We start from the raw sequence: 24,465 nt of genomic DNA, 5'->3' as shown, positions 1-24,465 counted from the left end.
AAGACAATATATTTGATGTTCAAACTGATAAACATTTAATTTTTTTTGCAAATAATCATTAACTTTAGAATTTGATGCCAGCAACAAGCGACAAAGAAGTTGGGAAAGGTGACAATAAATACAGATAAAGTTGAGGAATGCTCATCAAACACTTATATGGAACATCCCACAGGTGTGCGGGATAATTGGGAACAGTTGGGTGCCATGATTGGGTATAAAAGCAGCTTCCATGAAATGCTAAGTAATTCCCAAACAAGGATGAGGCGAGGGTCACCACTTTGTAAGCAAATTGTCGAACAGTTTTAGAAACAACATTTCTCAACGAGCTATTGCAAGGAATTTAAGGATTTTACCATCTACGGTCCGTAAAATCATCAAAAGGTTCAGAGAATCTGGAGAAATCACTGCACGTAAGCGATGATATTACGGACCTTTGATCCCTCAGGCGGTACTGCGTCAAAAATCGACATTAGTGTGTAAAGGTTATCACCACATGGCCTCAGGAACACTTCATAAACCACTGTCAGTAACTACAGTTGGTCGCTACATTTGTAAGTGCAAGTTAACACTCTACTATGCAAAGCCAAGCCCATTTATCAACAACACACACAAACGCCGCCGGCTTCGCTGGGCCAGAGCTCATCTGAGATGGACTGATGCAAAGTGGAAAAGTGTTCTGTAGTCTGACGAGTTCACATTTCAAATTATATTTGTAAACGGAGGACGTGTTGTCCTCCAGAACAAAGAGGAAAATAACCATTCGGATTATTATAGGCGCTAAGTTCAAAAGCCAGCATCTGTGATGGTATTGGGGTGTATTGGTGCCCAAGGCATGGCTAACCTACACATCTGTGCAGGCACCATTAATGCTGAATGGTACATACAGGTTTTGGAGCAACAAATGTTGTAATCCAAGCAACGTTATCATGGACGCCCCTGCTTATTTCAGCAAGACAATGACAAGCCAGGTGTTACAACTGCGTGGCTTCGTAGTAAAAGTGTTCGGGTACTTTCCTGGCCCGCCTGCAGTCCAGACCTGTCTCCCATCAAAATGTATGGCGCATTATGAAGCGTAAAATACGACAGCGGAGACCCCGGACTGTTGAACGACTGAAGCTCTACATAAAACAAGAATGGGAAAGAATTCCACTTTCAAAGCTTCAACAATTAGTTTCCTTGGTTCCCAAACGTTTATTGAGTGTTGTTAAAAGAAAAGGTGATGTAACACAGCGGTGAACATGCCCTTTCCCAACTACTTTGGTATGTTTTGCAGCCATGGAATTCCAAGTTAATTTTTATTTGCAAAAAAAAAAAGTTTATGAGTTTGAACATCAAATATCTTGTCTTTGTAATGCATTCAATTGAATATGGTTTGAAAAGGATTTGCAAATCATTGTATTCCGTTTATATTTACATCCAACACAATTTCCCAACTCATATTGAAACGGGGTTTGCACGTACTGTATGAATGCATGTATGAATAATCGTACATTGCATCTACAATATATTTGTCTCCCAGTATGTGCGGGAGCCAATATATGACCCCAACTGCCCAGAAAGCCCAACCCAAAACAGCAGGTGCGGTACCCAGGGTCAAGGAACCACCGGTGCCACGTAGGCAGGCCGGCCAGCGACAGGACCCCCAGAATCGAGCCCACCATGCCGCCGGGTAGGCCAGCCACAGTCCGTAAACACACGCGTCCGACAGAGGACAAGGCACAGGAGAAGCAGGAAACAACCAGCCCCCCGGCCAGCCAGAAACCGCACCCCACGCAGACAAAGACAAGGCTCCTCACAAGCAACCGGGCCCCCAAACGCCAAACGATGGACAAGCTGGTGACAACTCAGGATTACTGGAACCCCAGAGAGGCATCCTCAACCCACCGTCACGCTTCCCCTTAGGTGTGTGTGCTGTAAGTTGCAGGAACAAGGAGCCCAGACACAGTCCCCAAATCCCCCTCAGCCCATGCAAGAGGCAAGCGAGATGAACGGCCAGGGGGCCAACCCCCACTATTTTCCTTTTTTCAAACACAGTGTTACTGTTCAAACTGTGTGTAATGTTACAGTTGCCAAACATATAAAATATCCATCCATCCACTTGTTCAATAAAACTTCTGCCTTGTTTTTTAATGAATATCTAGTAGGGCTGTGAATCTTTGAGTGTCCCATGATTCGATTCAATATCGATTATTAGGGTCACGATTCGATAATATATCGATTTTTGCGATTCGATTCGATTCTCGTTTTAAAAAACGATATTTTTCCGATTCAAGACGAGTCTGTATTCATTCAATACATAGGATTTCAGCAGGATCTACCCCAGTGTGCTGACATGCTAGCAGAGTAGTAGATTTTTATAAAAAAAAGCTTTTATAATTGTAAAGGACAATGTTTTATCAACTGATTGCAATAAGATAAATTAGTTTTAACTATTAAACGCACCAAAAATACGACTTATTTTATCTTTGTGACAATATTGGACACAGGTGTTGTCAAGCTTATGAGATGCGATGCAAGTGTAAGCCACTGTGACACTTTTTAATTTATTTTTATAAATGTCTAATGATAATGTCAATGAGGGATTTGTAATCACTGCTATGCTGAAATAATAACTAATATTGATACTGTTGTTGATAATATTCATTTTTGTTTCACTACTTTTGGTTTGTTCTGTGTCGTGTTTGTGTCTCCTCTCAATTGCTCTGTTTATTGCAGTTCTGAGTGTTGCTGGGTCAGGTTTGGTTTTGGAATTGGTTTGCATTGTTATGGTATTGCTGTGTAGTGGTTTGTTGGATTAAAAAAAAAATCAAAAACAAAAAAATTGATTTTTTAAAAATGAGAATCGATTCTGAATCACACAACGTAAACGATTCGATTCATATTCGAATCTATTTTTTCCCACACCCCTAATACCTACTCTTACAACACTACTGTATGCTAATGTTGGTCATTATGGTGGTACTTGGAGGGGCAAGTTTTTTCTGAGGTAGTACTTGTTGAACCACTGCATCAGATAATGAACCAGGAAGTAAAAATAACTAATGAACAGTGTGGAAAACGTGGGCTGGCATGACAAAAAACACAAGGTAAACACAAAGTTTTGTCAGGAAATACTACCAAAACAAGAGCACCAGGACAGGAAATAATACCAAACACAAAAAAATTAAGAACAAAGGTCAAACTGTCATGTGGTATTGTGACAATATATCTGATATTAGTTAGGATAAGCAGATTGGTCTAACGTGGACTTAGTTTTTTTTTTGTAGATATTTCATCTTGCTGTTTTGCACTGTAGAAAATCTTCCTAAAATGTACAATAACCTTGTTTTCCTGAGGACTTTTAACCGATGCACCCCACGCTAGAGTCTTTGTTTCCTGTAAGCAGGATGATGTCTGACACCCAGTGGAGGCTAAAAAGTAGGAAACACTGTCAAGTTGGTGCTGCCCGGGGAGAGGAAGATCACTCAGTTCTCTATACTTTGTTTATGTTTTTGTGAGAATGTGTCACTCTTGCTTGTGCACACTTGCAGCTGGACAGAACACTTGTGAGTCCGGATGCATATTTGAGATACCAGAAAAGCACGCTTGCGGAGGGTAAGCCTGTCATCTGCTCTTAAGAAAAAGCAGAAGCATCCTTTAATTGTCCCACAAGGGAAGATTCCAATTGGCATTCTCTTTATTTTCCACAATTGACATACATAAGCTGCCAGTTAAAACCATGTTCAGGCTCACTTGGTATTCACTCTACCGGCTCATTGTGTTGCCTGACCCGTTTTTGAACCAAATATAACTTGAACAGAATGACAGGCAACAAATAAAAAGGTTAAGTGAAGATGATCCTGCCTTTTCTCTCTCCCCCAGCTCCTGTTTCTTCCATTTGCATCCTATTTTACTTGGAGTGCTCATCCCAGTTTTAGGAACATCCATCCAGTTGAAGGTTTGCTACATTCTTGTCCCCAGGGGTGTTTTATATGAAAAAAAAATAGAGGGGCATCAACCACTTGGACCGGGGGTCAGCAACCCGCAGCTCTCGAGCCCTAGTGGTTCTTTGGAGCGTTTTCAAAAATGGAAGTAGAAAGGAGGAAAAATATATTTTTAGTTTTAATAATGTTTCTGTAGGACAGGGGTCACCAACTTGTGGCTCTAAAGCCCCATGCGGCCTTTGAGGGGCGCCCTGCTGGCTCCATGGAGCTTTTTCAAAAATATATGATAATGGAAAGAAAATGGGGTGAAAAATATATTTTTGGTTGTAATATGGTTTCTGTAGGAGGACAAACATGACACAAACCTCCCTAATTGTTAGAAAGCCCACAGTTTAATATGTTTGTATTCATGTTTCACTGATGAGAGTATTTGACGAGCGCCGCTTTGTCCTACTAACTTCAGCGGCCCTTGAACTCAGTTGTTTGGACTGTGACTCAGTTTGTTTCTCCGACGCTGCCACAGAAAGACGTGTTTTATGCCACTCCTTCTTTGTCTCATTTTGTCCACCAAATGTTTTATACTGTGCGTGAATGCGAAAAGGTGACCTTTGTTGATATTGTTGGCTTGTTATGGAGTGCTAATCACTCATATTTGGTCACTGCATGACTGCAAGTAATTCAATGCTAACATGCTACTTAGGCTAGCTGTATGTACATATTGCATCATTACGCCTCGTTTGTAGGTATATCGGAGCTAATTTAATTTCCTTTACATATGTTAATTTGTTTCATGACACATTGTCTGTATGTAATATCGGCTGCATTTGTAATAGTTGTTTGTGTGCCATGTTGTTCCAGACCAAAGCAAACGTTAGCCAGCTTGCAAAGATTGTAATAAATCTATTAGAATAAATAGTACATTTCAACATTGCTGTCAACGAAGATTTGCATCAACGTGCGACACAGTCATTTTAATAGTAGGCTATTATAGCTAATTTGCCACTTATATCATGTGTTGCCATCGTTATAACACTTATATTAGTCTTTTAATTTGTTGCGGTTCCAGACAGATTATTTTTTTGTATTTTTGGTCCAATATGGCTCTTTCAACATTTTGGGTTGCCGACCCCTGCTGTAGGAGGACACAAAACACACAACTTCCTAATTGTTAGAAAGCCCACAGTTTAATACATTTGTGTTTATTCTTCACTGATGACAGTTTGTGGTCAGCGCCGTTTTCTCCTACTAATTTTGGCGGTCATTGAACTCACCGTAGTAGGTTTACGTGTACAACTTTCTCCGTCGCTGCCACAAAATTATGTATTTTTTATGCCACTCCTTCTTTGTCTCATTTTGTCCACAAATGTTTTATGCTGTGCGTGAATGCACAAAAGTGAGCATAGTTGATATTATTGTTATTGCGTGGAGTGCTAATAATCCATGCAAACATGCTATTTATGCTAATTGTGTGTCAGTGATGTGCAGTCAGTGGAGGCAGTGCCTCATGTGCCATCATGGAAAAAAAAATAATGTAAAAAGAAAAAAAAAATATTAAAATGTTATATGTATCCAGTGATTATACTTTATAAAGTTATTTTCCATTTAACTTCACCAGTTTTGGATTATTTTTATTTAAAATCGCAGAATTTTCACATTTGCCGTTCAAATACTGAGAAGAGACTTGCGGTGAGTCAGCAGCCAGTTGAGCCTCACCATGGATTGCGCAATGACTCTGCAAACTGCTGGCTGCTGTGCAGTGAGACCGTATTGTTATATGAATGATATTATACATTTCCATAATTTAGTTAGCTGAGTACAGTGTATTTTGTCAACAACTGTATGTGTGTAACGTATTTCTTGTGCTGGCCAATCATAAAACGGCTGCGAAGACGCACTGTGTGAGGAACCTGTTCTCCCGCCTCCTGGTGATAGAGGGCGCTAGTGATCCCAGGGATCATTTTTTGCGATTACTCGGCTGCAGAATAAGTGACAACAAGCTACAGTTAGCAAGTCAAGTGCAGCGGCAGCGAACGTTTATGTTTTCCTCTCCCCTGGACTTTTAACATAGCTGATTACATATCTAAAATAAAACAGTTTTCTAAACTGGACTTTCAATCAAAGCAGGAGGTAATAATTAAAGCAAGACCAACGCCGGAGCTAAAAGGTTTGCTTCAGACAGTGATTTCCATCCAGACAGAGAGACTTTTAAAACTCAAGAAAGATAAGGAAGACTTCTATAAACAAGTTATTGATGCTTTTGTTCAGAAGGAGCGGCGCATGGACTTCAGTTATAAGTAAAGGTAAAACCATAATAACGTTTTTTTTTTTAATTAAATGTGTTTTTTTGTGTGCTATAGTTTGTATGTGTAAAGAATGCTGGTATGAGCTTTTAAACATAACCTGTTAACTGCTGCCAATCAAATGGTGAATAAGATACTCTTTAGGGTTCATACGTTTACAAATCTGACTGTGATGAAGTCAGTGCCTCACTAGCCATTAACCTCACCGCACGTCACTGATGTGTGTACATATTGCATCATTATGCCTTGTTTGTAGGTATACTTGAGTTCATTGAATTTCCTTTACTTATGTCCTCGGTGTATTTAATTTATATTTGCATGTCTCAAGACACATTATCTGTATGTAATATCGGGTGCATTTGTGATTGTGTGCCATGTTGTTCCAGACCACAGCAAACTTTTACTATGTTGTTCCAGACCACAGCAAATGTTACCATGTTGTTCCAGACCACGGCAAACGTTACCCAGCTTGCAAAGATTGTAATAATTGCATTAAAAGAAGACAGTCTGTCCTTTCCTTTAACTTGGGCACACGCTTCTACACCTTTGGCAGTTTTAAGCCAGTAATTTTCGGGAGTTATCTAACCCTGTGAGACAGTAACTTAATGTGTTGCCTTCATTATAACACTGGCTTTTAACTTTTTGCGGCTCCAGGCAGATTTGTGTTTTGTATTTTTGGTCCCATATGGCTCCTTCAACATGTCTGGTTGCCGACCCCTGACTTAGACCAAAGATATTCAACATGGCAACCCGTGGGCCTAATCCAGTTTGTGAACACATTGAGACCAACCTGCAAATTTAGTTTAAAACTTCAAAGTATGCCTATAAACACAGCAAAGATTTCCTGACATGTAGAGGATCTTGGACTATCATTTTTGTAATACGTCCTTAAAAACAGCAGAAAACACTTTCGTAAACATACTGCTTGTCTTTTAATGTGTGACCAAAGCTTTATAAGTGTGTTAAATAGAAATGTGAAGGTGTCACAATGCATTGTATTGACATTGTATACATAGTAGTGAAGGGTCCTTAGTTTAATGGCAATATGTTCCGCAGAACTCTTAAAGAGGCTATTTTATTACTTTTTTCTACATTTAAAACATTTCCTTGTGGTCTACCTAACATCTAATAGTGGTTCTTTGGTCAAAATGTTACACAGATTATGTTTTAAAGACCACCTTCAAGCTGCTTTTTGAACTTCTCTTAAGGGCGGTCTCATTTACATGCCTCTAATTCGACTGCATCTTCTCCCCGTCAGCCATGTTGTAGTTTTTAGCACTTCTGTATGGAGTCTACTTACAGATAAAAGTTAGAAGTATACGCTACTTAGTATCAGAAATGGCAGAAGCAAAGGATGCAAGTGCATGTATGACCATTGCTTCCTACTCCTATTTGGATATGTTGTGAATAAAATGTAAAAATGGGATGCATCATTTTGAAACTATACATGGTCAAATAAAACAAATCTGGATCTGAAATGTACAAAACCATGACAAGAGGATAGATAAAAAGTTGACTACAACTAGGGCGAACTCGCGCAAAGCTCTTCGGGTAAATCTCTACTGCCGTATTTCCTTGAATTACCGCCCGGGCGCTAATTAATTTAAAACCTCTTCTCACTTCTGCGCTTACCAAAGGCATGCGGTAAAAGTAAGCATGTGCTAAATCTTTTAAAACTTCTTCTCACTCAGGCACTTACCAAAGGTATGCAGTAAAAATTTGAGTGTGATGTAAGATTGGACCTTAAATCTTACTGAACTGCTCTTAATCTTCTTCCCTTTAAGCGATTTAAAATTAACGGTATTGAAATCAGCCTCCTCCATTTTGAAAATGATGACAAGGGAAGTGTCACTCGTGATGTCACGAGTTTGACCAGGCGGTAATACTAAGCATGCGCTAATTATTTTGGGAAGCGAGTTTGACCCGGCAGTAAATCGAGGCAGGCGCATACTATATGCCCTGCGACAATTCAAGGAAATACGGTATATATGGAGATATCCCATGATGTCACACGTTGGAAAAACCTCACAAATTGGGCTAATTTTAACATGCTCGTTAGGAGGAAGTACGAAGGAAGGCAAGATCATGTTATAAATTTCTCAGCAATGACTCCATGGTTTGATTTCAAAATTTCGGCACTTATGCAAATCCCATATGAACAAACACAGTGACCGGTTGGTAAGAAACGATGGTTTTAAATAACAGTTTAAAGTTAAATAGCCCTGATTTAGATGGTGGATTTCCTTCCTTCTTTCTGCTCACTCTGTAACTGTATCTTATCATATCTCATATGGCCTAAATAGATGAAAATGGGCGATAGAGAGCAGCTGGCCATTAAGATTTTGCAACACGCCAGCAGTAGCTTGGCAGCAATTTTTTGGCCTAGAGTAGTGGTTGATGATAACTAGTCTACAACATTCGGTGTCTTGCATGAGGAATACATTATATCATAAAGGTATCATATATCAAGTAAATACGATTGACAGAACAACAGAACAAAAAGGGGCGAAATCATGGCCTTTCACATATTGTTTGAAATCCGATACTGAGAGAGTCCATTAGAAGCTTTTGTTCTTATATTATGCTGCACATAATGGTAGTTACTGTACAACCGCAAAAAAGAAAAAAGAAAATGTGTCATCTTGTGTTTGAGAGATTCATAGACACAACACAAGCAAGTTAAAACTTTTCTTTCTGTCACTCACACACACCCCAAGAGTGACTTGGAAATGTGCAACAAAGTGTTTTTTTTTTTTTTTAGCAAGTTAGCGTAATGGTGATCAATTAAGTCATTGAATTTGATGCCCTTTTTATTCGTAGCAATGTACACCGTAAGCAAGTCACAGCTTTTCTTTCCACCATCACGCACACGCACACACACAATGACTTAGAAATGTGTTTCAAATTTAATTTTAACAAGTTAGCATTATGGTGACAATTAAAAGTCATTAAATGATTTTTCATAGCAGTGATGTGAAGTGAATTATATTGACACAGCACTTTTCTCTAGATAGACTAGATAGATAGATAGTACTTTATTGATTCCTTCAGGAGAGTTCCCTCAGGAAAACTAGTGACTCAAAGCGCTTTTACATAGTGAAACCCAATATCTAAGTTACATTTAAAGCAGTGTGGGTGGCACTGGGAGCAGGTGGGTAAAGTGTCTTGCCCAAGGACACAACAGCAGTGACTAGGATGGCAGAAGTTGGGGATCAAACCTGGAACCCTCAAGTTGCTGGCACGGCCACTCTACCAACTGAGCTATACCGCAATGTACAACCTACTGGAATTTTCGGGCTATGGAGCGCACCTAAATATAAGCCACCTAATTTTGGACAAATGTTATTTATTTGTACAGTAATCTATTATTTATATCTGCACATTTTTGCTCTTTTATCCTGTACTGCAACGAGCTAACGCAACGATATTGCGTTCTCATCTGTACTGTAAAGTTCAAATTTGACAATAATAGTAAGTCAAAGTCTAAAGCCGGAAAATCCATAAACTAGCCACAGCAGAGCTCAAAGTGTGGGAAAAAAGTAGCGGCTTTTTTATGGTATTGAAATTACTAAAAATGTTTTACTTTCATTAATAATATGATTTTATAATAGATACATTTTGGTTGTTTTTTTTCCTTCCAAAAACAGGTCTTCAAAAAAAGCGTATTTTTTTAAAAGTAGCAGGTTTTTTATAGTATTGAAATTACAATCCGGTTTTACTCATATTAATGATATGATTTCATAATACATATGTTTTAGATATTTTTTCTTCCAAAAACAAGTCTTCAAAAAAGAGAATACAGTGGGGCTAAAAAGTATATTTAGTCAGCCACCGATTGTGCAAGTTCTCCCACTTAAAATGATGACAGAAGTCTGTAATTTTCATCATAGGTACACTTCAACTGTGAGAGACAGAATGTGAAAAAAAATCCAGGAATTCACATTGTAGGAATTTAAAATAATTTATTTGTAAATTATGGTGGAAAATAAGTATTTGGTCAACCATTCAAAGCTCTCACTGATGGAAGGAGGTTTTGGCTCAAAATCTCACGATACATGGCCCCATTCATTCTTTCCTTAACACGGATCAATCGTCCTGTCCCCTTAGCAGAAAAACAGCCCCAAAGCATGATGTTTCCGCCCCCATGCTTCACAGTAGGTATGGTGTTTTTGGGATGCAACTCAGCATTCTTCTTCCTTCAAACACGACGAGTTGAGTTTATACCAAAATGGATACATGGATGATACAGCAGAGGATTGGGAGAATGTCATGTGGTCGGATGAAACCAAAATAGAACTTTTTGGTATAAACTCAACTCGTCGTGTTTGGAGGAAGAAGAATACTGAGTTCCATCCCAAGAACACCATACCTACTGTGAACCATTGGGGTGGAAACATCATGCTTTGGGGCTGTTTTTCTGCTAAGGGGACAGGATAATTGATCCGTGTTAAAGGGGAGCATTATCACCAAACCTATGCAAGCGTCAATATATACCTTGATGTTGCAGAAAAAAGACCATTTATTTTTTAACCGATTTCCGAACTCTAAATGGGTGAATTTTGGCAAATTAAACGCCTTTCTGTTTATCGGTCTTTTAGCGATGACGTCAGTACGTGACGTCTCCGAGGTAATACACCCGCCATTTTCATTCTCACATTACAAACACCGGGTCTCAGCTCTGTTATTTTCCGTTTTTTCGACTATTTTTTGGAACCTTGGAGACAGCATGCCTTGTCGGTGTGTTGTCGGAGGGTGTAACAACACTAACAGGGAGGGATTCAAGCTGCACCAGTGGCAAGATATCTGCCGCCAGACCCCCATTGAATTTGCCAGAGTGTCTGCACATTTTACCGGCAATGCTAAGACAGACATGGCACAGAGATGTATGGATAACCTGCAGATGCATTTGCAACGATTAAGTTAATGAAATCACAAAAGTGAGTTTTGTTGATGTTGTTGACTTATGTTCTAATCAGACATATTTGGTCACGGCATGACTGCCAGCTAATCGATGCTAACATGCTATGCTAATCGATGCTAAAATGCTATTTACGCTAGCTGTATGTACATTTGAAACTAGATATCCACATTTAATGCGAAACAAACACTTACCAATCGACGGATTTAAGTTGCTCCAGTGTCACAAGATGCGAAAGTCCTGATCGTTTGGTCCCCACATTTTACCGGCAATGCTAATAAGGCAGCCATGGGACTGTGTGACAAGGGGTGGCACTTTCGTAACCTCTGTGGCGCTTTTTTTTTTTTTTTGTGGACTTCTGGATCTGCCTCCCGGGAGCCTTTTGGCCATGGAGACCAGCTGCTGGGTGTCTGCCACACCAGAGTCTGTTTGGAGGGACTGGAGGAGATGTGGATGAGGGGGACAGGGCTGCGGAGCCAGCACTGAGCGCTGGGACGGAGAGGCTTCGCGGTGTCTTGACTGGGTGAGCAGGTGTCGGACACCTCAGTCACCTTGGACGTATCCTCGCTCATCCATGCGGACTGGACACTGGCCGAGAGTGGAGTCGGCTGTCGTGGTTGCTTTGTTGGGTCTGCTCCTGTCTCTGGCCATGCTCCCTCCACCCCAGCGGACGATGGCGTGGAACACCGCAGAGGCCACCACAGTGTATATGTTTCTTTTACTTTTTATTCATAGCTGTATGTAGAAGTGTCTGGTTGTATCTCCTGCTTTAATGTCTTTAATGTCCTCTGTGTTCTTTGATGTTTGATGTTTCCCTCTTACACACGTGTAAGAGGGATGTGTACTATGGCTATGAGTTGTTGTTTTGTTCCCTTGGCCTCAGTCTGCACCCCCACTCCAGGGCCCAGGCTAAGACCGATTTTTTTAATTTTATTTTAATCTTCAATACCATTTCAATACCGGTAATTTGAAATCGCATAAAAGGGAAGAAGATTAAGAGCTATTCAGTAGGATTTAAGGTCCAAGCTTACATCACACTCAAATTTTTACTGCATACTATGGTAAGTGTTGGAGTGACAAGAGGTTTTGAAATAATTAGTGCATGCTTACTTTTACCGCATGCCTTTGGTAAGCGCAGTGAGAAGAGGTTTTAAATTTATTAGCGCCCCGGCAGCAATTCAAGGAAATATCCATCCATCCATCCATTTTCTACCGCTTATTCCCTTTCGGGGTCGCGGGGGGCGCTGGCGCCTATCTCAGCTACAATCGGGCGGAAGGCGGGGTACACCCTGGACAAGTCGCCACCTCATCGCAGGGCCAACACAGATAGACAGACAACATTCACACTCACATTCACACACTAGGGCCAATTTAGTGTTGCCAATCAACCTATCCCCAGGTGCATGTCTTTGGAAGTGGGAGGAAGCCGGAGTACCCGGAGGGAACCCACGCATTCACGGGGAGAACATGCAAAACTCCACACAGAAAGATCCCGAGCCTGGATTTGAACCCAGGACTGCAGGACCTTCGTATTGTGAGGCAGATGCACTAATACTGTATTATATATAAATATATGATAAATACTATATTATCTATTATTATTATTGTACATATTATATTATTTATTACTATTATTGTCTATTGTGAGTGAACTGTGGTGCTGAATTTCCCCCAGGGATCAATAAAGTACTTTCTATTCTATTCTATTCTATCAGATAGGAGGCATATTAGCATTGTATCTGTTTAGTATGCAGTGATATAAAAAATGTATTACAGTCCCTAGATATATTAACCAGCCGTACAAATTCTTTGTTTAGCGACATCATCGCTTTTACCCCCTCCTCATGCAATTTGCAATGCACTTGGCTTTAAACCCAAGGTGAGTTGTTGGCTTCCGACTCACCTCGCCGTGTTTTCCAGAATGCTGCGGACTTCGTTCATCTGCTCTTTCCCGAAATACACCACTGTAAGATGGACTCGGCCATCCTGGCGTATACAGACTTCCCTACATGTAAACACACAACACAAACACACACACAGAAAAAAACACATGAACACTAATTGAACTCAAGGGAGTAGCAACAGTTTGATTTGCAACTATTAGACATTAGTCAGAATCAGAAGATTTACTGCAATGGAATCAATAACGAAATACCCTATTGACCCTAAAATAAGACGATCCTGATTATAAGACAACGGCTCTTTTTCGAGTGTACTTTTTTGACATAATCAAAGACAAAATAGACTAAATTAATATTTGAACAAACACGTGTTCACAATATCAGTTGAGGGTGGAAAAAAGTTTAATCCATCCATCCATCCATTTTCTACCGCTTATTCCCTTTCAGGGTGGCGGGGGGCGCTTAATCCTATTGTCTCAAATATAAAACAACTCATTTTAGGTCAAATATTTAACAAAATGTTAATATTTTTAAATAATTATAACTAAAATAACAACTGTCAGATTGCAATAAAAAATTGATAAAATATTTCATAGATGGTCGAAAGCTGTTTAAATGTATTATCTTAACAATCCAAATCTAATACCACACATTTTTGGAAAAACATTTTTTTTAAATATAAAATTTATATAACATTGAAATATATAACATGTTGCAGGTAGCATTAAATTAGTTACACTTAACTAGTGCTTATATTTTTGAAATTGTTTTTTTCAATATCATGCAATAAAAAAAGGATATTTCTTGGCTGCTTTGTTTTCCTTTATTGATTGCCATTATCTTAAAATCAGCCTCATACTGTACCTGCTTTGTTAGTTGCTAGTTTGCACAATCTTAAACATTCTGAAAGTGTGAGTGTGTGCGTTTGAGTGTGTGTACAAATGCTAACGGCCCCACAGAGACAAAGACAATGGATGACTGACAAGAATGTTCGCTCCATTTCTTTCATTCCGCTATAGATAGCTCAAAAAGTTATTGACAGGTTTTCATCCAACTTTCAGAAAATGTCAGAAATTGGATAAGGAACAAGTCATTACATTTTGGGGTGGATCTGGATAATTTCTACTATATTAGCTAATGTTAACGTTACAAGCTACAACTTCTGTGTGTGTGAGAGTGGATGCCAGCGGCCCCGCCTCCACCCAAAGAGACAAAGACAGTGGATGACTGACAAGGGGGTTAATTTCATTCCGCTAGAGATTGCCCAAAAAGTTATGGGCGGATTTTCATCTAACTTTCAGGAAATGTCAGACATGGCAAAAGGAACAAGTGATTAGATTTTGGGGCTGATCCGGATACAGGTCTGCTTACGAATTCTTTTTTAGTTAAAATGGTATATAGTTGTTCGTCAATAAAAATAATGTAATTTTGTATCGTAATGTTTAAATTCTGGCTCAAAAAACATTTACTTAACTCTGCATATGACAACTGAAAGTTTTTTATTTGATTTTACTTAGACATGTCCGATAATATCGGACTGCCGATATTATCGGCCGATAAGTGCTTTTAAAACGTAACATCGGAAATTATGGGTATCGATTTCAAAATGATCGGTATCGGTTTCAAAAAGTAAAATGTATGACTTTTTAAAATGCCGCTGTGTTCACGGATGTAGGGTGAAGTACAGAGCGCAAATAAACCTTAAAGGCATTGTTTTTGCGTGCCGGCCCAGTCACATAATATCTACGGCTTTTCACACACACAAATGAATGCACCGCATACTTGGTCAACAGCCATACAGGTCACACTGAGGGTGGCCGTATAAACAACTTTAACACTGTTACAAATATGCCCCACACTGTTAACTCACACCAAACAAAAATAACAAACACATTTCGGGAGAACATCTGCACCGTAACACAACATAAACACAACAGAACAAATACCCAGAACCCCTTGCAGCACTAACTCTTCCGGGAAGCTACAATATACACCCCCCGCTACCCCTCCAACACCACCTCAGGCCCCCCCACTCAACCTACCCATGCTCTTTCAGGGAGAGCATGTCCCAAATTCCAAGCTGCTGTTTTGAGGCATGTTAAAAAAAATAATGCCACTTTGTGACTTCAATAATAAATATGGCAGTGCCATTTTGGCATTTTTTTCCATAACTTGAGTTGCTTTATTTTGGAAAACCTTGTTACATTTTTAATGCATTCAGCGGGGCATCACAACAAAATTAACACATAATAATGTGTTAATTCCACTACTGTATATATCGGTATCGATTGATATCGGAATCGGTAATTAAGAGTTGGACAATATCGGAATATCGGATATCGGCAAAAAAGCCATTATCTGACATCTCTAATTTTAATTGATTTATTTTATTGCTTGTATTATTATGTATCCGTAAAGGACTTTGAATTGTCCTGGATACAAATTGTTCTCTACACATACAATTGTAGCTAACTAGTAACAATTTAACTAACAACTTATTTGTATTAACCCCCAAAAATATTTGTATAAAACATTTTAAATGATAGTTTTTCTGATTATATGTTTAATTGGAACTTTTTATTCTCGCCTGGTACACACTGGCATCATTACGGCATTGTTTACTAGATATCTTTATACAATTTAGCCCCGTTAAAGCGGCCAGTTTAGGTTCCAGAATGCCCAGACACCAGGCTATTCATAGAAACATGTTAAATTTATCACATACATGCTGAAAAGGCTCAACTCTCTGACCGGCTTTTAAGAGAGAAAAATTAACAATCTTTCAATCTTATGTAGAACTGAATTAATCTTCAAACAAGGTAACGTTTTTGCTGTGCAATAATCAAACATTTTTTTCCTCTACAGACTACAATGTTGTCAAATGAATTTCTTGAAACAGAATTATGTACATCACACCGTTTTGGATAAAAGAGTCAATTAAACAGCCCCTACGCATTTAACTAGCATATTTATATAAGCAAGCACGAGGGAGAAATTCTCATAAAACCCAACTGGATTTGAAAAAAACTTGTGAAGATGAGCCGTCATGAAAGATACATTTGTCCCGGTCTGTGTCTAAACGCTGGCATCATTGGAGGCAAATTGATTTTGGCCGAGATCTGAAGAGGAGGCAGCTTTTTAATCATTCATCATGAAAAAGCAACCACATTTTCTCTGCGGACTTCTGCAAGCTCTTTGTGTGGATGTAAATCCAGAGCTTATTTCTAAATTTCTGCACGCATTTGCTCATACGAACCAGAGTTTTTCAACCTTTTTTGAGCCATGGCACATTTCTTTTCATTAAAAAAAATTCGGAGGCACGCCACCAGCAGAAAAGGTTAAAAAAATGAAACCCCACCAGTTTGTCATGCCCTATTTTCAATCAATCAATCAATCAATGTTTACTTATATAGCCCTAAATCACTAGTGTCTCAAAGGGCTGCACAAACCACTATGACATCCTCGGTAGGCCCACATAAGGGCAAGGAAAACTCACACCCAGTGGGACATCGGTGACAATAATGACCCAGTGGGACGTCGGTGACAATGATGACTATGAGAACATGATACTGTGAAAGATCAATCCATAATGGATCCAACACAGTCGCGAGAGTCCAGTCCAAAGCGGATCCAACACAGCAGAGAGAGTCCCGTTCACAGCGGAGCCAGCAGGAAACCATCCCAAGCGGAGGCTGATCAGCGGCGCAGAGATGTCCCCAGCCGATACACAGGCGAGCAGTACATGGCCACCGGATCGGACCGGACTCCCTCCACAAAGGAGAGTGGGACATAGAAGAAAAACAAAAGAAACGGCAGATCAACTGGTCTAAAAAGGGAGTCTATTTAAAGGCTAGAGTATACAAATGAGTTTTAAGGTGAGACTTAAATGCTTCTACTGAGGTAGCATCTCGAACTGTTACCGGGAGGGCATTCCAGAGTACTGGAGCCCGAAATGAAAAAGCTCTACAGCCCGCAGACTTTTTTTGGGCTTTGGGGATCACTAATAAGCCGGAGTCCTTTGAACGCAGATTTCTTGCCGGGACATATGGTACAATACAATCGGCAAGATAGGATGGAGCTAGACCGTGTAGTATTTTATACGTAAGTACTAAAACCTTAAAGTCACATCTTAAGTGCACAGGAAGCCAGTGCAGGTGAGCCAGTACAGGCGTAATGTGATCAAACTTTCTTGTTCTTGTCAAAAGTCTAGCAGCCGCATTTTGTACCAACTGTAATCTTTTAATGCTAGACATGGGGAGACCCGAAAATAATACGTTACAGTAATCGAGGCGAGACGTAACAAACGCATGGATAATGATCTCAGCGTCTTTAGTGGACAGAATGGAGCGAATTTTAGCGATATTGCGGAGATGAAAGAAGGCCGTTTTAGTAACGCTTTTAATGTGTGCCTCAAAGGAGAGAGTTGGGTGGAAGATAATACCCAGATTCTTTACCGTGTCGCCTTGTTTAATTGTTTGGTTGTCAAATGTTAGAGTTGTATTATTAAATAGAGTTCGGTGTCTAGCAGGACCGATAATCAGCATTTCCGTTTTTTTGGCGTTGAATTGCAAAAAGTTAGCGGACATCCATTGTTTAATTTCATTAAGACACGCCTCCAGCTGACTACAATCCGGCATGTTGGTCAGCTTTAGGGGCATGTAGAGTTGGGTGTCATCAGCATAACAGTGAAAGCTAACACCGTATTTGCGTATGATGTCACCTAGCGGCAGCATGTAGATGCTGAAGAGTGCAGGGCCAAGGACCGAACCCTGGGGAACTCCACACGTTACCTTAACGTAGTCCGAGGTCACATTGTTATGGGAGACACACTGCATCCTATCAGTAAGATAAGAGTTAAACCAAGACAGGGCTAAGTCTGACATACCAATTCGTGTTTTGATACGTTCTAATAAAATATTATGATCGACAGTATCGAAAGCAGCGCTATTTTGAGTTTGTTGTTGTTTCCTGTGTGTAGTGCTTTAGTTTCTGTCTTGCGCTGTTATTTTGGTGACCCTTCCTGTTTTGTTGGTGTTCTCTTGTAGCAGCTTCGCGCCTTGCTTTGAGTGCTATTGCCCGCACCTGCTTTGTTTTTGCAATCAAGGCTATTTAAATTGTGCGTATGCTATCCTTCTGTGTGTCAAGCATGGACTTGGACTTTGCTTGTTTCTTCGACGCAGAGGATGTTTAGGACGAGCCAGACGTGAATGTAAGAACATCTTGATTTATTAACACTAACACAAACAAACTACAAAAAGACAAACAAAGGGCGCGCACAATGGCGGAGAACAAACACTTGGCTACAAAAACAAATGACTAGAACAATGGCTGTAAACTATGATCGTGAAACAAAAACACTTGCGCTGTGGCATGGACAGAATAATAAACAGCGTTGCAAGGCATGAAGGTGGATGGGTGATGTGGGATGTTGCCAGGCCGACTACCTGGTAACTCTGGCTTAAATAATAACTGTGATCATTACTAACAGGTGTGAGGGCTGAGGACAGGGGCGTGACTTGAGGGCAATGTGAAAGTCAATGAGTTGGCATGGAGACAAAAACAAACCAGGAAGTGCAAAAACAGAACTGAGTGTCCAAAAAACAAAACATCACATGACCAAACATGACAAAAACAAAACATGAGCCATAGACGTGACACTTTGTGGGGACACTGTTGATTGTCATGTCATGTACGGATGTACTTTGTGGACGCCGTCTTTGCTCCATACACTGTAAGTTTTTGCTGTCGTCCAGCATTCTGTTTTTGTTTACTTTGTAGCCAGTTCAGTTTTACTTTTGTTTTGCATAGTCATCCATATGCTTCAGTGCCTTTTCCTAGTGGGACTTGCCTTTTGTTAATTTTTGGTTTAAGCGTTACATACCTTTTACGTACCCAAAAAGATTGAAAAACACAGCACTAAGCAACGGCACATTATTCTAATTATTGCTTTGCAAAAAATATTTTTTGGACCAATTAGGTGAAGTTGCATAATTTCCCACAGCACATCAGGAGCGGTATAGCTGGGGCGGTATAGCTCGGTTGGTAGAGTGGCCGTGCAAGCAACTTGAGGGTTGCAGGTTCGATCCCCGCTTCCGCCATCCTAGTCACTGCCGTTGTGTCCTTGGGCAAGACACTTTACCCACCTGCTCCCAGTGCCACCCACATCGGTTTAAATGTAACTTAGATATTGGGTTTCACTATGTAAAGCACTTTGAGTCATTAGAGAAAAAGCGCTATATAAATATAATTCACTTCACACTTCATCAGACAATATCTCACGGCACACTAGTGTGCCGCGGCACAGTGGTTGAAAAACACTGATATAAGCACATGATAAACACAAACACACATGTGTTCAATGTGGATGAGAGTAAAGTTAGGGGCGGCATGGCGTTGTGGGTAGAGCGACTGTGCCAGAAACCTGAGGGTTGCAGGTTCACTTCCCACCTATTGACATCCAAATCGCTGCTGTTGTGTCCTTGGGCAGGACACTTCACCCTTGCCCCCGGTGCCGCTCACACCGGTGAATGAACGATGAATGAATGATTGGTGGTGGTCGGAGGGGCTGTCGGCGCAAACTGGCAGCCACACTTCCGTCAGTCTACCCCTCGGCAGCTGTGGCTACAGATGTAGCTTACCACCACCAGGTGTGAATGAATGTTGAGTCCCAATTCTCTGTGAGCGCTTTGAGTATTTAACAATAGAAAAGCTCGATATAAATCTAATCCATTATTATTATTATTATTAAGTGTTGCCTTAGCCGCTCTTTCAAGTAAGCAAACTTAATGCTGTGTTGTTGTCTATTAACTGACGCTTTCTGCCCCCCAAGGGCTTTTTAACAAGCTGAAACAGTGCAACTAAGCAGTATTTACTAACCAAAAAGAGATGTGATAAGCAACAGCACCGGTGGCCATAAATCACTGACTTTACAAAAGGGTAAGGTGGGGTTTAACGCTGACAGATCACAGCGGTGGCATGTTTGTCAGCTAGCTAGTTGAATTTTGACTGCTACAACCAAACTTTTGAAGTTTAACACAATCTCTTCCCAGCACTTTGATTTGACAATTTTCCCAGAGCAATAAAATGAACTAAAAATAGTCTGTTCCAGAGTATTACCAGTACCACCATTATTGACCATTGGCCTGATTTTGTTAAAAAAAAAAAAAGAAAACACGATTATTCTAGATCAGTGGTTCTCAACCTTTTTTCAGTGATGTACCCCCTGTGAACATTTTTTAAATTCAAGTACCCCCTAATCAGAGCAAAGCATTTTTGGTTGAAAAAAAGAGATAAAGAAGTAAAATACAGCACTATGTCATCAGTTTCTGATTTATTAAATTGTATAACAGTGCAAAATATTGCTAATTTGTAGTGGTCTTTCTTGAACTATGTGGAAAAAAGATATAAAAATAACTAAAAAACTTGTTAAAAAATAAACAAGTGATTCAATTGTAAATAAAGATTTCTACACGTACAGTAGAAGTAATCATCAACTTAAAGTGCCCTCTTTGGGGATTGTATTAGAGATCCATCTGGATTCATAAACTTAATTCTAAACATTTCTTCACAAAAAATAAATCTTTAACATCAATATTTATGGAACATGTCCACAAAAAGTCTAGCTGTCAACACTGAATGTTGGATTGTTGTATTATTTTTCCACATTTTATGAACTTACATTCATACTTCATTGAAGTATTATTCAATAAACATATGTATAAAGGATTTATGAATTGCTGCGTTTTTTTAGAATATTTAAAAAAAAATCTCACGTACCCCTTGGCATACCTTCAAGTAACCCCAGGGGTACATGTACCCCCATTTGAGAACCACTGTTCTAGATGATCAATTATGAATAATTCTAAATTATTCTGAAATTTTTCAAGAATAAAAACATTTTGAGAATAGACATAATTGTATGATAATAAACAATACATATTATGAAACAAAATAAATAATTTCTTATCAAATAAAATTTCTTATAAAAATACACACATATATAATAAAAATACTTCCATCCATTTTCTACCGCTTATTCCCTTTTGGGGTTGCGGGGGGCGCTGGCGCCTATCTCAGCTACAATCGGGCGGAAGGCGGGGTACACCCTGGACAAGTCGGCACCTCATCTTATTATTGTGAAATGACTTTAATTTCCAATCTGTGACATCGTACTTGTTTGTGTTGTGTTCAATTTACATCGAAAGTGGGAAGTCGGAGCTGGGAATGACGTCACACCCAAGACATTTACGATGTCGGACACCAAAGTGGCCACATCCACGAAAGCTATTTTTGCGCTTGTCTTGTCTGAATTTAAAACAACTTATGGGAAAATATGCACTCTCTCTGGAACCCTTCAAGACGGTAGATGAAAAGGAAACACAGATGCTAATGCTAGCGACGTACAGCGTATATATACCGCATGAAATAAATCCAGTTTAAACTACAGTCTCATTACCTAAAATAAATGTACAACAATACATTGTATATGGCTGATTGACTGTGACAAAAATGATCAGAAGCGCAAATAACAGAGATTATAGAAGCGGACAGCATTGTTTGCATCCAGAGCAGCCATTTTTGAAACCAACTATATACAGTATAATACAATACAATATAATACAACCTCAAGGGGCGTTCCAGTTGAAATGCCGGCTACGAACTCAGAAATTCCAGCTTCCCATTAAAAATGGAAGACACCATTAGAGCTATCAATGCAGACAACCCACCTCAAATTGAATTTGAAAATCCAAGAAAATATTTTAAAGACTTAGTCTTTACTTGTTTAAATAAATTCATTTATTTTTTTTACGTTGCTTCTCATAACTTTCAGAAAGACAATTTTAGAGAAAAAATACAACCTTAAAAATTATTTTAGGATTTTTAAACACATATACCTTTTTGCCTTTTAATTTCCTTCCTCTTCTTTCCTGACAATTTAAATCAATGTTCAAGTATTTTTTTTTTTTATTGTAAAGAATAATAAATATATTTTAATTAAATTATTCATTTTAGCTTCTGTTTTTTTGACAAAGAATATTTGTGAAATATTTCTTCAAACTTATGATTAAAATTCAAAAAAAATATTCTGGCAAATCTACAAAATCTTTAGAAACAAATTTAAATCTTATTTCAAAGTTTTTTGAAATTCTTTTACAATTTTTGTTCTGGAAAATCAAGAGGAAATAATGATTTGTCTTTGTTAGAAAGATAGCTTGGTCCAATTTGTTATATATTCCAACGAAATGCAGATTGGATTTTAACCTATTTAAAACATGTCATAAAAATTTTAAAATTAATCTTAATCAGGAAAAATTACTGATGATGTTCCATGAATTCTTTTTACATTTTTTTCAAAAAGATTCGAATTAGTTAGTTTTTTTCTTCTTTTTTTCGGTTGAATTTTGAATTTTAAAGAGTCGAATTTGAAGATAAACTATGTTTCAAAATTGTATCTTCATTTTTTTCCTGTTTTCTCCTCTTCTAAACCGTTCAATTAAGTTTTTTTTTCATCATTTATTCTCTACAAAAAACCTTCCGTAAAAAGAAAAAAAATGTACAATGGAATTTTTTTATATATATGTATAGATTTAGTTATTAAAGGTAAATTGAGCAAATTGGCTATTTCTGGCAATTTATTTAAGTTTGAATCAAACTGGTAGCCCTTCGCATTAATCAGTACCCAAGAAGTAGCTCCTGGTTTCAAAAAGGTTGGTGACCCCTGCCCTATGGGTTGTGGACATTGTCTCCAACTTGGCGACTTTCCAACTCCTCTTAGCTACTTTTTTTTTTTTTCAAAAGCAACTAGCGACAATTATAACTAATTTTTTCGTATGTTTTAGAGCATTTCAGCTCAGGGGAGGCATGGTGGCAAAATCTATTACCACGTGGGCCGGACGGGATAAATCATTGCATCACAACTTAAAAAATACAACTACAACCAGATTGTTTTCTTTGTTTTTATAGAATAGAACATGCACATTCTGAAAATGTACACATGACAAATAATCCTCTCGCCAAAACACTTCAAGCTAGGTGAACGTTCTGAGGAAAAAATGGTGCAGCTGTAACAGCACCATAAAGAACACAAAAAAATTAGACTTAATCTCAGTCTATCTACAAATTTATTCAACTTTATGTCACAGTCCATGCAGGATTAAACAAAAAAATATATAAAGCGTAAATAAAAACTCTTCTATGTATAATTTCCAAATTAGAATCCTGGGCTAACTCAACAAACCATACAAACTGAGGTAGAAACTATTCAATAGGGTTGAGTTACTCCCTGCCTTTTAGGCATCACTGTGTATCAATAGGAAAAATAGAAGCTGTGCAGTTTGTGAACAATTTCAATAAAAACTTAAAAGACAGACAGTATTACAGTAAATCACACACTGTTAACTTTCTTTAAATTTGTATAGAAGACAATAATTTTCACAAAACTATATCAATGTCGTTGTGGTTTGTGCAGCCCTCTGAGACACTTATGATTTAGAGCTATATAGATAAACATTGATTGATTGAATGTGCAGTGTCTATTGCGGCATTTTAAGTGGGGTTAGCAATTGTTTATTTTACTCCTGTTAGTTTTACGTTGGGTCGAGGGGGAGGAGTCGCAGCCCCACTTTATCGTGTACCTCTTGCTTTGTAATCTTGGTCAATAAGAACTATTTGCTTGCCTAACATAATTACTATTGCGACATCCAGTGGACACATATAGAACAGCAGTTTATTTAATGTAAAAATGCAGCTCAATTTTACACTTCCAAAACCCATCTCGTGGGCTGGATGTAAAAATAAATGTAAATGAAAATGCTTCTTCACTGTCATGTCACTCAAAATAAATCACTGTTCATGTTAATGAGCAAGTTAAGTGATTCGGTTTGTTCGTGAACGTCACAAACCTCCATTCTTTTGATCGAATTTGATACAAACTAAGAATAAACATACACTTATTTGTAGTTCCAATCAAAATTTGCATATTTTAAAAACTCCCGCAATGTCAGTCCTCTGTCCTCCAGTGGCAACTGCTATGTATTATGCAAATGAGGCAATGATGTCATCTAGCAAATTCTAGCGACTTTTGGGACAGCCAATTGCTACCTTCCTCCCGGAGGAGTTGGCAACACTGGTCGTGGAAGACATGCTAGCATACATGTAGTACAAATACCCTCAAAGTTTTATAATCAGTACACACATGTTCAATGACTTACGGGCAATTAGTTGCAACTGCAAAGACGTTTTGTTGATAGCGACCTTGTTTTTCCTGTCAATCTTGCTCAAATTTTATATTTGTGTGCTTGTCAGTCTCTTAAAGGGTAGCTCCAAATTTTGTGGTGATTTGATGAAAAACCCTTCAGTTACTGTAAAATTTTAGTAGCAATTATTAAAACTGTGTGAGAAACTTTAAGTCAAAACTTTGGGAT

At 38.8% G+C, this 24,465-nt stretch overlaps 1 protein-coding gene across 2 annotated transcripts in view; it reads right to left on the bottom strand.

Annotated features, from left to right (window-relative positions):
* Positions 1-24,465, bottom strand: part of csgalnact1a (chondroitin sulfate N-acetylgalactosaminyltransferase 1a) — a 106,259-nt gene that overhangs the window by 22,454 nt on the left and 59,340 nt on the right. For both annotated transcript variants that reach the window (XM_061876597.1, XM_061876596.1), the window contains one exon: positions 13,045-13,146. In XM_061876597.1, coding sequence (XP_061732581.1) covers positions 13,045-13,146 — 102 coding nt within the window. The remainder of the gene's footprint in view (positions 1-13,044; positions 13,147-24,465) is intronic.

The sequence above is a fragment of the Nerophis ophidion genome, linkage group LG17 (assembly GCF_033978795.1).
Source record: "Nerophis ophidion isolate RoL-2023_Sa linkage group LG17, RoL_Noph_v1.0, whole genome shotgun sequence".
Lineage (NCBI taxonomy): Eukaryota > Metazoa > Chordata > Actinopteri > Syngnathiformes > Syngnathidae > Nerophis > Nerophis ophidion.
This window is presented reverse-complemented; position numbering and strand designations above follow the sequence as displayed.